We start from the raw sequence: 14,102 nt of genomic DNA on the forward strand, positions 1-14,102 counted from the left end.
GTCATCAATATGTGACCTGACACCCGGCATCCCCACCGATCAGGTAAAAACCCTCCAGCAGCAACCGGATTTAAACATGAACGGAGCTTCTCTGCGCAGTTCCATTAATTAATGTGTTGCTGCCGCTGTGGGGTGCTGCAGTAGCAGCTGCCACACATTGGATGGAGCCGCGCTGACTAGTTCAACGTACTTGCATCCAGCATCCGCCAAAGTTGTTTTCATCTGAATGCATGTCGAACCCCTACTGATATATTGATGACCTATCCTACGATTAAGTTATTAATCTCTTCCTGGTCAACCCCTTAGACAACCCCTTTAATGAAACATTATTTTACTGGTCACTTATCTTATGGCTCTAATAACCCTATCATTGATTATTTGTTAGATTGCTTTGTTGTTTTTTTTTTATTTACTGACCACTACCATTAGTAAGTAGTAGACTGAGCAGGGCAGTAGGGTTATAGTATTATACTGTATACAGTATACTTTTATCTTTTTTACTTGCATTTTAATCTTTTTGGTTTCTTACCCATTTTTTTTTCCTTAATAGCCTGTCTAAATTATTATTCCTCCCTTCCTCTTGTGTATATACAACCTTCTATGCCCCACGTATGTGTATATTACATGGTTAAGATTTTAACTTACTGGATACAAGATCTTGATAATTTTCTGTTTAAACAAATCTTTTTCAGCCATTAGAGCCGGAGCCAATAATATAAATATGTATTTTGGCTCTTTTAGTTGGAATTCCTTGTGGTGTAAACAGTGTGAAGAGCCTTCTTAGTGCGCCGGCCGCGCAGACAGCCTGTCATGTTAGATGTTGCTTCATGTTGAGATAAAGCAGCGTGTCAGTGTAGGAGGACTGCTGTACTCCATCACTTCTGCCTCAAAGCCTGTCCTGCCTCTCACCATACACGGCTCCCAGATAAGCCTTGGGATTACTCTCATGGCTTGTCATAAAGACATTGTATACAGTATGCAGAAAATAGATTTGTAGGAAAGAATGGGGAGCCATGGAGTGATAGAAGTATGAAAGTTAGGAGAAATGAGCGTAGGCAGTGTTACTAGTGTGCATGGGCTGAGCTAGGTCACCTGCGGGCAGTGTCACCAGTGTGCAGGGACTGAGTTCTATCACCTGCGGGCAGTGTTACTAGTGTGCATGGGCTAAGCTAGGTCACCTGCGGCCTGTGTCACCAGTGCGCATGGGCTGAGCTAGGTCACCTGCGGGCAGTGTCACCAGTGTGCAGGGACTGAGTTCTATCACCTGCGGGCTGTGTTACTAGTGTGCATGGGCTAAGCTAGGTCACCTGCGGCCTGTGTCACCAGTGCGCATGGGCTGAGCTAGGTCACCTGCGGACTGTGTCACCAGTGTGCAGGGACTGAGCAAGGGCACCTACTGGCAGTGACACTAGTGTGCATGGGCTGAGCTATGTCACCTGCGGGCAGTGTGCATGAGATGAGCTAGGTTAGGAGAAATGAGCGTAGGCAGTGTTACTAGTGTGCATGGGCTGAGCTAGGTCACCTGCGGGCAGTGTCACCAGTGTGCATGGGCTGAGCTATGTCCCCTTCGGGCAGTGTCACCAGTGTGCAGAGACTGAGCTGTGTCACCTGCAGATATTGTCACAAGTTTTCAGGGGCTGCGCTAGGTCTCCTGCAGGCTTTGTCATTAATGTGCAGGGTCTGAGCTATGGCACCTGCGGGTAGTGTCACTAGTGTGCATGGGCTGAGCTATGTTGCCTATGGGCAGTGTCACTAGTGTGCGGAGGCTGAGCATGGTCAGCAAGACTAAACTGGTGGTTACCCTTTTTACTGGAGAACTGCTCATTTCTTAATGTAGTTATCATTGGTTCCTGGTGTCCTGAGTTCAAATTCAACCATGGGTAACATCATTTTTTTATTTTTTTTTTATGTTTCCCCCACGTTGAAGATACGGATAAATTAATTGACTCCTATGAAGTTGGCCCATGTACAACAGAAGATGTTTGGCTGACAGTAGTCCTCTGCCCCCTTCCACATTTGTCCACCCAGATTCCCTGAGCGCTGTACATGGCTATCTTCAGTAGAGATTGAATGGAGTAAATTTGCGCATTCTCAACTTCCACTCCATTTAGATGGGGATTTGCAGAGCCCAGCTCTCAAGATTGGTGGAGGTCTCAGCCATGTTGTTGGCCTCCAGTACAGAGAAGGATCAGACTGGTGGATTTTAACATGCCCAATGCTTTTGTCTTCAAGGGAGATAAGCCACCACCAGATTATTGTCTGGCAATAACTTGCGGAGACATTTACACTGCAAGATAATCGTGAATGAGAAAAATTATCATTTCACAATTATTTTGCCATGTGAAAATGGTTGCCGATCACCCGATGAGCGAGCAAAACGCTCATCTATCACATGAAAAAATGCACAGTGTAAAAGATCATTGTTCTCGGCAGTGCAACATCCTGTGTAAACAGGACTCCTACTGGGAAGAAGCATGGCAGTCTATGCGCACTTAGCAATCTAGTATAGATCGCTCACTTCACATGGTTTGCTTTGGACTGTCTGTGTAAACGGAAATCAAATTGGTAGCATGTGGTTAGCAGAGGTCAAATCCCACCAAGGACAATATCTGCAAGGAGTTTGTATGTTCTCCCCGTGTTTACGTGGGTTTCCTCTGGGTTCTCCAGTTTCCTCCCACACTCCAAAGATATACTGATAGGGAATCTAGATTGTGAGCCCCAATGGGAACAGTGCCGTTAATGTCTATATAGTGTTATGGGATTAATGGTGTTTATATATCAAAGTAAAAATAAATAATGTCTTAGTTGTCTGCCAACCTTACCAGCTGATATAGGGGCTCCCAGCCGTCCTCTGGTGGATACATAAATTACATGAAACTTTGTCCAAACAGAAGAACCTTTTGTATTGGCTTAGTACAGTCATTCTTGGCAAACAGATTCCCGGCGTAAAAACAGAAGTAGGATGCAGAAAGCGGTGACTGCATTGGTGGAAGATGGCACCGCCGGCCCCTTCTTCCACCAGTCAGTGAATGAGACAGCTGACTTGATGACGTCATGTCATCGCGTCATCTCAGCTGAGCTGTGCACTGGATGCAGGAGCAGAGGCACAGCGCTGGGGCAACGGCGAGGTGAGTATGTGGTGTTTTTTTTTTTCATGGCTATAGGGTTCAGTTGCTGGACATGGGGAGGCTATGGGGTTCAGTTGCTGGACATGGGGAGGCTATGGGGTTCAGTTGCTGGACATGGGGAGGCTATGGGGTTCAGTTGCTGGACATGGGGAGGCTATGGGGTTCAGTTGCTGGACATGGGGAGGCTATGGGGTTCAGTTGCTGGACATGGGGAGGCTATGGGGGTCAGTTGCAGGACACATGGGGAGGCTATGGGGGGGTCAGTTGCAGGACACACGGGAAGGCTATGGGGGTCAGTTGCAGGACACACGGGGAGGCTATGGGGGTCAGTTGCAGGACACACGGGGAGGCTATGGGGGTCAGTTGCCGGACACACGGGGAGGCTATGGGGGTCAGTTGCAGGACACACGGGGAGGCTATGGGGGTCAGTTGCAGGACACACGGGGAGGCTATGGGGGTCAGTTGCAGGACACACGGGGAGGCTATGGGGGGGTCAGTTGCAGGACACACGGGAAGGCTATGGGGGTCAGTTGGAGGACACACGGGGAGGCGATGGGGGTCAGTTTCGGGACACACGGGGAGGCGATGGGGGTCAGTTGCAGGACACACTGGGAGGCTATGGGGGTCAGTTGCAGGACACACGGGGAGGCTATGGGGGTCAGTTGCAGGACACACGGGGAGGCTATGGGGGTCAGTTGCAGGACACACGGGGAGGCTATGGGGGTCAGTTGCAGGACACACGGGGAGGCTATGGGGGTCAGTTGCAGGACACACGGGGAGGCTATGGGGGTCAGTTGCAGGACACACGGGGAGGCTATGGGGGTCAGTTGCAGGACACACGGGGAGGCTATGGGGGTCAGTTGCAGGACACACGGGGAGGCTATGGGGGTCAGTTGCCGGACACACGGGGAGGCTATGGGGGTCAGTTGCAGGACACACGGGGAGGCTATGGGGGTCAGTTGCAGGACACACGGGGAGGCTATGGGGGTCAGTTGCAGGACACACGGGGAGGCTATGGGGGGGTCAGTTGCAGGACACACGGGAAGGCTATGGGGGTCAGTTGGAGGACACACGGGGAGGCGATGGGGGTCAGTTTCGGGACACACGGGGAGGCGATGGGGGTCAGTTGCAGGACACACTGGGAGGCTATGGGGGTCAGTTGCAGGACACACGGGGAGGCTATGGGGGTCAGTTGCAGGACACACGGGGAGGCTATGGGGGTCAGTTGCAGGACACACGGGGAGGCTATGGGGGTCAGTTGCAGGACACACGGGGAGGCTATGGGGGTCAGTTGCAGGACACACGGGGAGGCTATGGGGGTCAGTTGCAGGACACACGGGGAGGCTATGGGGGTCAGTTGCAGGACACACGGGGAGGCTATGGGGGTCAGTTGCAGGACACACGGGGAGGCTATGGGGGTCAGTTGCAGGACACACGGGGAGGCTATGGGGGTCAGTTGCAGGACACACGGGGAGGCTATGGGGGTCAGTTGCAGGACACACGGGGAGGCTATGGGGGTCAGTTGCAGGACACACGGGGAGGCTATGGGGGTCTCCTGCTGGACACGGGGACGCTGTGTGGAGAATCTTACGGTATATAGGGGGTTGTGTGTTTATTCAAACGGTATATAGGGGGTTGTCTGCATACTTAATTCTGCTCAATATTAAGTGATACAATTAATATTAATATAAAGTAATTATAATTAATATGTTAATATTAATATTGAGCAGAGTTAATTTTAGCCTATTTGTTCGGTGCCAAAGCCTGGACTCTGGGCTAAATGAAAGAAAAGGGAAGACCTATCGCTCAGGTATAGAAAATGTCAAAGGGTGTGAAAACAGAAGGCAAACTTCCCCCAGAAGAACGTGGGAGGCGGGAGCGTTACTCCATAAAGCGAGAATCTAACACTTTAGTGGGAACTAAACAGATGGAGTTTATGGAGCAGGAATGGATTGAATAGAAGTTTGTAAGTGTGAATGGCAACAGTCATAAAGTAGGACTATGTTGGAGTGGCATTTGAGACATCAAATTGATGCAGGGGAATAATTCTGAGGATCTATAACATAGGCAGCAATGCTTTAATGATGATGCCAAATCCTGCAACAACCCCCAGTGACAGGCGGAATACGGCTTGCATCTACATAATAGTACACTTGGTTTTTGGAGGAGCCAAGTGTAGAATTTTGAAGAGACCTTTGAAAGCTTGTGGTATATAAAATACTTGCCATTTTATGTCGCTTTAAAGTGAACTATATATATACAGTCGCATATAAAAGTTTGGGCACCCACGGTCAGAATTGCTGTTATTGTGAACAGTTAAGCAAGTTGAAGATGAAATGATCTCTAAAAGGCCTAAAGTTAAAGATGACACATTTCCTTTGTATTTTAGGCACAAAAAAATTATATTGTCATCTTTTACATTTTGAAAAATTACAGAAAGGAAAATAGACAGATGCAAAAGTTTTGGCATCCTACATGGTTAGGACGTAGTAGCACCCCCTTTTGAAAGTATCACAGCTTGTAAATGCTTTTTGTAGCCAGACAAGAGTCTTTCAATTCTTGTTTGAGGGATTTTCATCCATTCTTCCTTGGACAATTCTTCCAGTTTTGTTAGATTCCTGGGCCGTCTTGCATGCACTGCTATTGTGAGGTCTAGCCACAGATTTTCAATGATGTTCAGATCAGGGCCCTGTGAGGGCCATTGTAAAACCTTCAGCTTGTGCCTTTTGAGGTAGTGTATTGTGGATTTTGACGTGTGTTTAGGATCATTATCCATTTGTAGAAGCCATCCTCTTTTCAACTTCAGATTTTTTATCGATGGTGTTATGTTTGCATCAAGAATTTTTTGAAATATCATTAAATCCATTCTTCCCTCTACCCTTGAAATGTTCCCTGTGCCATTGGCTGCAGCACAACCCCAAAGCATGATTGATCCACCCCCATGCTTACCTGAAATTCTGTACCCTTTTTTCTCCACACATACCTTTGATCGTTGCGGCCAAAGAGTTCTATTTTAACCTCATCGGTCCACAGGACTTGTTTCGAAAATAGGCTTGTTTAGATGTTCTTTTGCATACTTCTGATGCTGAATTTTATGATGAAGACGCAGGAGATGCTTTCTTCTGATGACTCTTCCATAAAGGCCATATTTGTGCAGGTGTCTCTGAACAGTAGAACAATGTACCACAACTCCAGAGTCTGCTACATCTTTCTGAAGGAATTTTGCAGCGAAGCGGGGGTTCTGATTTGCCTCTCTAGCGATACTACAAGTAGCTCTCACTGAAATTTTCCTTGGTCTTCCAGACCTTATCTTGATCTCCATTGTTCCTGTTAACTGCCATTTCTTAATTACATTTCGAACTGTGGAAAGGGCAACTTGAAAACCCTTTGCTATCATCTTACTGCCTTCTTCTGCCTTGTGGGCCTCCACCATTTTCAGAGTGCTAGGCAGCTGATTAGAAGAACCCATGGCTGCTGTTTTTTGGCACAAGGTTAGAGGAGGCTGGGTTTTTATAAAGCTGGGAAATTTGCATCACCTGTCCTTTCCTAATGATGATGGTGAACAAGTCATAACCCTAACAGGCTAATTAAGGTCTGAAATCTGGGTCAAAGTTATCAGAGCACACATCTCCAAGGGTGCCCAAACATTTGCAGCGGCCCATTTTCCTTTTTGTAATTTTTAAAAATAGTCATAGAATGAATATATTCAGTATTCTGTGTCGAGCATAGACATGTGACTACCTGAGCTGATGATGATTTGTGGGGTACATTGGGACTAATAAAGTAAGATTAATTACCTGTCAAACAGTGAAATAAAAATGACTACATGCTGCATTGAACACAAAGCAGCTGGGTCCTATTCTCCTCCTTTCTGTACTGACCCTGTAGACATCGCTGTATTGTTTTACAAGTCTCCATTCTTTTGTTAACTCCATTTTCTGCTTTTTACTATCATGTTGTGTATTTTATCCCTCAATCCCGAAAGTTAATGCTATCTATAAACTAGGATTACATGGCCGTGTTGTAGAACTGCTTCTGTTCAGATGCTTCATTTATGTCCATTATTTGATCATTTGGATTTTTCATCATGTGAACAATTGAATATAGGTATTTTGATGGGTTATTTAGTGACTAAACTGTCTGAAGTATGGGGCAACCAAAATGAAGCCGTTGGCGGAGTATTTTAGTGTGTTTTTGACCATGACAAATGATTATTTGGTCCAGGAAGCTTAACTCTAAAGGCTCTCTTGTTGACAAGTGATTAGTAGATCAGCTTCAAACGCGTTGGCATTAAAACACATACCTTATCAAATTCATGATTGCCGTGTTTTAAGGTAGACAATACAAGTATAAGTGTATTGAGCGAGGCTGTTCACGTCTAGTCGGAATGTGACCAGGAATATGAATATCGCAAAATCCCAGTCATATGGAGCTCGGTTTCGCTGCTGGCACTTGTGAATGCATGAGATGGGAGGATTCACAAGTTTGCAAGACTTTTTGTGATAAGCCTGAGCAAGCCCTATTACTGGTGTTTTCTATGCCAGTTTTAATGAATGCAAAGTTGGAGTAAGTTGCACCTGATTCAGGAAGGCGTGCATGCCTTTTAACAAGTTTCGATAGAAAGCTCCATGCAGTAAGCACTGTTTTTTTTAATCCTCATTAATAGACCCCCATAGATCACATGGTGTCTATCTGATCCACCTACTTGACCCCAGTGGCTGGACCTTATTTAGGCTAGGAATACACCTTGACAGTAAATGTGCTCACATTGTGGAACACGTACCATGAGTCACAGAGTGTTAAGGGATCCCAAAACCCAGAAGTTCAGACCCAACTTTTGTTAAAAAGTCGGATCCTTTAGGGGTACATTAGAGACCCTTCTGTCCACTTTTGTTGATGAGTGTTATTTAGAAAAATCATTAGTCTTAGGCTGTATGATCCTTTCTTGAATAAATAAGGCACCACCAGAATGGTGATTGGTTTTCTTTAATAATAACACCAACATATTCCAAAGTGCTGCACAATTGAGAAAAGACATGCACAAACAATATCAGACATTAGAGTAATGCATAATTCAACAATTCAAAGAAACATATGTGTGATGGCCATGCTCTCAAGAGCTTTAATCTATGAGGGAATAGGGGAGACACCAGGTAAAAAGTGCTTGTAGTGTGTGGTCCTGCTATCTTCAAGATAAATAAGGGTATTCATCTAAATCTGCAGAAACCACTTATCAGCCATTATCTATATACTTTTCAGGTGAAATGTGTACAAAGAGATGATAGAAGGCACCAGATTCTTCAGAAAATGGATAACAGGAGAACTGAGAACAATTAGGTTAGTGAGGCGATGTGATAAGCCTGTCTAAAGAGACATGTTTTTAGGACACACTTAAAACTGTGGATACTGGGAATTAACCATGTTGTTTGGAGTAGTGCATTCCAGAGAATGAGTCAGCACAAGAAAAGGCTTGGAGATGGAAGTGGAAGGTCCTGATTATGGAGGATGCTAGTCTGGTTTTAGAACATTAGCAGAACATACAGCACAGATAAGGTGGTAGACAAAGATGAGGGAGGGGCTGTAGGTTAGTACAGAACTGTGGATTTTTATGTTGTATGCTGTAGCAGATGGGCAACCAGTGCAAAGACTGGCACAGGCCGAAAGCATCAGTGTAGAGGCTGGACAGAAATATGAGCTTTGCTGCTGCATTTAGGATAGATTGGAGAGATGTGCAGCATCTGAAACAACGGATACTGGAAGCCTGTGCTAGCTTTTCTTCTGCGGTGTTGCTATCAGTGTGTCAAGAGTGGGAGAAGAGGGTTGCATTGACAATCCAACACAATGGGCAGCACTTTGAACACATTTTATAAGTGGCCATAAACTTGTAAATAACTCATTAAAGAATAAAGTTTCGTTAAAAACAAGCACACCATTGTTTTTCTTATGAAATTCTCAATAAGTTTGATGTGTCACATGACCCTCTTCCCATTGAAAAAAATAAAGTTGGATCCAAAATGGCCTACTTCAAAATGGCTGCCATGGTCACCACCCATCTGGAAAAGTTTTCCCCCTCCCATATACTAATGTGCCACAAACTGGAAGTTGATATCACAAACCATTCCCATTTAATTTAGGTGTATCCATATAAATGGCCCACCCTGTAGATAGCAGACCATTTCTGGTCAAGCAAGGTTTCAGTAATGATGTCATTGTTGAAAGCGGTGGGAGAGATACCTGAAGGTAGTTAAATGTCCCTTTCTATAAGCTAACCCTATGATTTTTCTCCCCATTGTTCCATAACCCAAGTTGCTGTTAAAAATGTTTACAATATACTGGAAAATGGAATTACTTAAAGTACTTGTTTCATTCATCTGAAATAACTGAAAGCTTTGCTCTTTAAACCTTAGATCTGAGCCATGGGTTTCTCGCACAAATCCAGGTTTCGCGGCACAAGCCCCCTGCCACCATTTCGCACATAAATACATGTGTACACATTTCGTAGTTCACACATTTGCTCTGCTGCTCCAGTAAATTTGCCAGGCGCCAATTAAAACTCCTGACAGAAATCTGTGTCAAACCGGTGATGTATTTTCAGTGTAAGGTTTCCCGTTTCATCTTAAATGTGTTTGTAGATGTGTTGGAAAAATTGCTTGTAGATGTAAAATTATAAAAAAAAAATGTAAATGATCCATGGTGGTGACAAAACGCAAGTTTTGCTGGAGATAAAATGGTTTTACTGCTTAAATAATACATCATGGCTGTGAGCGAGGGTGCATAGATCTCATTAGTGGCTCCGTTTCAGGCAGTGAATTTTAGCCAGATTTAAATGCAATTCATTTTAGTCTTTTTATGAATAATTTACGTAGTTTGGAAACTTGGATACATGCTTCCTTCTACATCTTTTATCCAGTGCGCATTTTTTGTCCCTTGTAGACTGAAGATCTCATTAAAGCTCTGCAGGATCTGGAGAATGCTGCTTCTGGAGATGCCACTGTTAGACAGAAGATTGCATCCCTTCCTCAGGAAGTTCAGGATGTATCTTTACTGGAAAAGATCACAGGTAAGACCATCTGTCTGGCTTGCAACTCCGGAAGCTTGGTGTCCGCTAGTGCTGCATGGGACTGTTGGGCAGACGTCTGGCCTCCGTGATGCCGGAGCATAGGGCCACGCTGCCAGCACTAACATGGATATAGCAATATAGTCTCTAGATCGGAGGTAAACAACTTGGTAAATTTGTCTCTGTACTTTTCAGATAAAGAGGCAGCAGAGCGTCTTTCCAAGACTGTAGATGAGGCCTGTCTCTTGCTGGCAGAGTATAATGGGCGACTGGCAGCAGAATTAGATGATCGAAGGCAGCTGGCGCGAATGCTAATGGAGTACACACAGAGTCAAAAAGAAGCTCTGAGCAACAAGGAGAAGAAGCTGGAGGTAAGGATGCCCCTGTGAGCTCTGCTTTTCACAGGGAAATGTGTCAGGGAATTGGTCAGGTTAGCCTATGTTCCATCTTGCTGTTTCCATCAGGGTTTTCGGTATTTTGAAGAACTCTATTATAAGACAATGGCCTTCATCAGGATTCAAGAGTATCCTGCATAGCTGGCATGGTTCCTTTTCGATGGAAGCCGTGTCGCTAACATTACAAAGCCTTCCAACATTTACAAGTTTTCATAATTACAATTACACTTTTAGTTGTTATTATCTATTACAATAACTAACGTTTTGACCTAGTGACATTGTAGTAAATTACATAACTAATAAGGGGCCGGATAATAAATGACTTCAAAAATGTAAGTTGCAGCAAAAAAAGAAGTGGTAGCAAGTGGTAAAAGCTTTTTATGGTACATTTTCAGCTATGCCAAACAAAAACAGACATCACCTCTTTTCAAGTACCATAATACTCCCAAGTTTGGTCTTTTTTTTAAATTCATTTTGTCTTTAGTATTCAGTTTTTCCTTTCTGTCTGAAAAATCATTGTATGCTTATCTTCAGTTAGGTCATGTGATCTTGGTCACCCTCTCAGTAACTATACTTCTTGTATAATGAGGTGACCTACTTTTCACCACACACTTTCTCCACAGGGAGTGTCAAACTTCTATCACTGTTACTGATGATGATTACACAGCTTCTGTCAGAGTCCTAATGTAGGAGATCACATTTTACTGTTTATTACTGTATACTTATAATCTATTAGTTTATTGTTGGGAAAAAATGAAGGAATAAGGGTGTCCTCTCAGCAGGCAGAGATGCATTTATAGCGGAGCATAAAGGAATGCAGTGCAGGACGAGAGCTAGGAATTAAGATGGCGTCTGAAGAGAAGAAAACAGGAAGCTGAGCTAAAGGGATGTAAATACACTATATATGAGGAGAGCAGAGTATGATAATTAGGGCTCTTTTCCATGTCAGTATCTCAGGTACATGTGGTGACAGTTTCCACACGTACTGGAGATTCTGACACACAAAGACCCATTCAAATTAATGGGTCTGCCCACATGTCAGTGTGTTTCCACGGATCGTGTGTCCATGGGCAAAACACGCTGACATGTCAGTTTTTTTACGCGCTGCTCGGTCCGCAAAACATCCCACACTGAAGACCTAAGGATGACCTGCATGTGTCATCCATGTGACACATACCAGCGCCTGCGAATCAGTGGTACAGTTCGGGTGCTGAACGCTGACCTCATCATTGTTTCCTGCTGGCACTGCGATCAGCACCAGCAGGGACAATGATGAGAGTACTAGTAGTCTGCTCCCGCAATGTCTAACTGTAAAAATAAGAATAAAATAAAAAAAACCTTATACTCACATGTCCTTAGTATCCCCCGCTGTAATCCATGCGGGAGAATGACTCCTGCAGCGAGCAGGCCCCGAAGCTGCGCAGAGTTCAGTGAGTGACAGGACACCGCTCACTGAGTTCAGCTACGGGGCTGCTCTCTGTAGGAGTCATTTTCCCCGGCTCATCGGCGTAATTGGTCGAGTTGGGAACAGCGCTAACTATACCGCTGATTCCCAGGCGCTGGTACGTATGCTCTTGATGTGGCACACTTTTGTCATACGTGTGCCACACAGGTGGACACGGACACAGATCTCTCCAGTACCGGAAATATCAGGACGTGTGAAAGAGCCCTTAGGTGGGGTGCATGGATAAAGAAGCACTTTGCTGTTTTTTTTTCAAGTATGAATGTTGTAGCTGATGTTTAACATTTAATATAAAATGTAGACATTTGTAAACTAATGACAGCATTGAATATGTAAATAAAACCCCAAAACCCCGAAACAACAAAGTGTATATGTCACAATCCAATGTGCTCAGTGTTTACATGGAGCTGAATGACTGTGAAGAACGTCGCCGGAACATCGCCTTGCCCAGGGGACGTTGCTCAGCGGAGTCTGAGACTTCAGTTCCCGGCAGACACATACCACATTTATTGAGATGACAAGTGGTGGGAAAGAAGAGGGAAGTGGGGTTTGTTTGTTCTGGTCTGACTAATAAACTAGGCATCACAGAGGACACTGTGTAGACCAAGGAGCCCAGCTAACCCTTCACTAACTTCTGATTGTGGATGTGGGGTTGTCACAGGCTTACCAAAAACTACAAGTTGATAAGAGACCTCTACTTTTTATGGCAGTGTCTAGAAAATTAATTCTGGAGTAGATGTTCTTTAAAGGGAATGTCACCTCCTTGGACATGCCTAAGCTATTAATATGGGAATACAGGTTCTAGAATCCTTAAAATAGTCATACTTGTATGCCTCATATCCGCAGTCTTGTTCTGCAGAAATCATCTTTTAATCCTGCGTTCTTCCAGGCTCTGGGGCGTGCGGTGTCTTAAAGGAATCTCGTCCTCCAGTCTTCATTTGCGCGCCTGTCGCCTCCCATCAGCGTCACAGGGCCGCGCCTGCGTCCTGCACTTGTGATATTCCACGTAACTTTTCCTCCATTCTATGGGCATTGGCTTATGGTTTCTTCTGTGCAGGTGCCGGCAATAAAATACAATTAATTATTTTATATTAATATTAATTATATCACTTAATATTCAGCAGAATTAAAGTATGCTGACATTTCCCTCTATGTCTGAGCCCCCACGCACACAGCCCCTGTATATACTGTAAGAGCCCACACACAGCCCCCTACATACAGTATGAGTACCCCTCGTAGCCTCTCTATATACAATATGAGCCCCCACATGGCACGCTAAATATATGCAAACATCCCATACACATATAAAAAAAAAACAGCACATCCTCACCTCATTCCCGTTCTCCCCGGCACAATTTCACATAGATACAGACCGTTCAGAAGAGGTGACAGATCCTCTTGAAGATGTTGGTCGACAACTATCACCCAAGGCTATTCCACACCTCCAAAGTATTGGGCATGTTGAAATCCAACATGGCCAATCCTCCCCATAACATCTGCCATCAGAGCAGATGTGGGCAAAATGAAAATCTGCATGTTTTGCCATTGTGTGTAATGAGTATGGTCACCTTTCTGGCCAGTCCTAGTCACTATTGCATCTCTCCCTTTTCTCCTTTGCACTGAGATCATTATCTAATCAGAGGTATTCATGTACAGTGAACTCCGCTTCACCTCACCCTCTCTCCATCTGCAGCCCTGCCAGGCACATGTGTTTTGGCAGCCGCACAGCCACAGCAGACGCGAGGTATTCCAACCTGTGTTTCATCCATCAGCATCTCACCTGGAATTCACTGCTGTCATAATAATCCTCCTGCTGGCATGAAAATCTCCGAACCTAAAAAATTCTCCCCATCGAATTAGCGACAGGACTATTTTTTACAAGCAAATATACAATTTCCGACAGTCAGATATTTCATTTTAGGATGTTTTTGAAGGTTATTTAAAGTTCAGATGAGTGGCTTCATTATCTGGTAAAGGTTAGGGGGATTTAGCGAGGATACATCATCACTAAATGTTCACACTTGGAAAGCTATGGCTTTCAGACACAAAATTGAGTGATT

At 44.6% G+C, this 14,102-nt stretch overlaps 1 protein-coding gene across 1 annotated transcript in view; it reads left to right on the forward strand.

The window, feature by feature from the left end:
- The window catches only part of RPRD1B (regulation of nuclear pre-mRNA domain containing 1B), a 78,447-nt gene that overhangs the window by 58,075 nt on the left and 6,270 nt on the right, over window positions 1-14,102 (forward strand). Inside the window, exons 5-6 of the mRNA XM_073683850.1 lie at window positions 10,062-10,188; window positions 10,381-10,556. Of these exons, the coding sequence (XP_073539951.1) occupies window positions 10,062-10,188; window positions 10,381-10,556 (303 nt within the window). The remainder of the gene's footprint in view (window positions 1-10,061; window positions 10,189-10,380; window positions 10,557-14,102) is intronic.

Source organism: Phyllobates terribilis, unplaced genomic scaffold (genome assembly GCF_046119375.1).
Source record: "Phyllobates terribilis strain yellow unplaced genomic scaffold, ASM4611937v1 Scaffold_5__5_contigs__length_657084704, whole genome shotgun sequence".
Classification (NCBI taxonomy): domain Eukaryota; kingdom Metazoa; phylum Chordata; class Amphibia; order Anura; family Dendrobatidae; genus Phyllobates; species Phyllobates terribilis.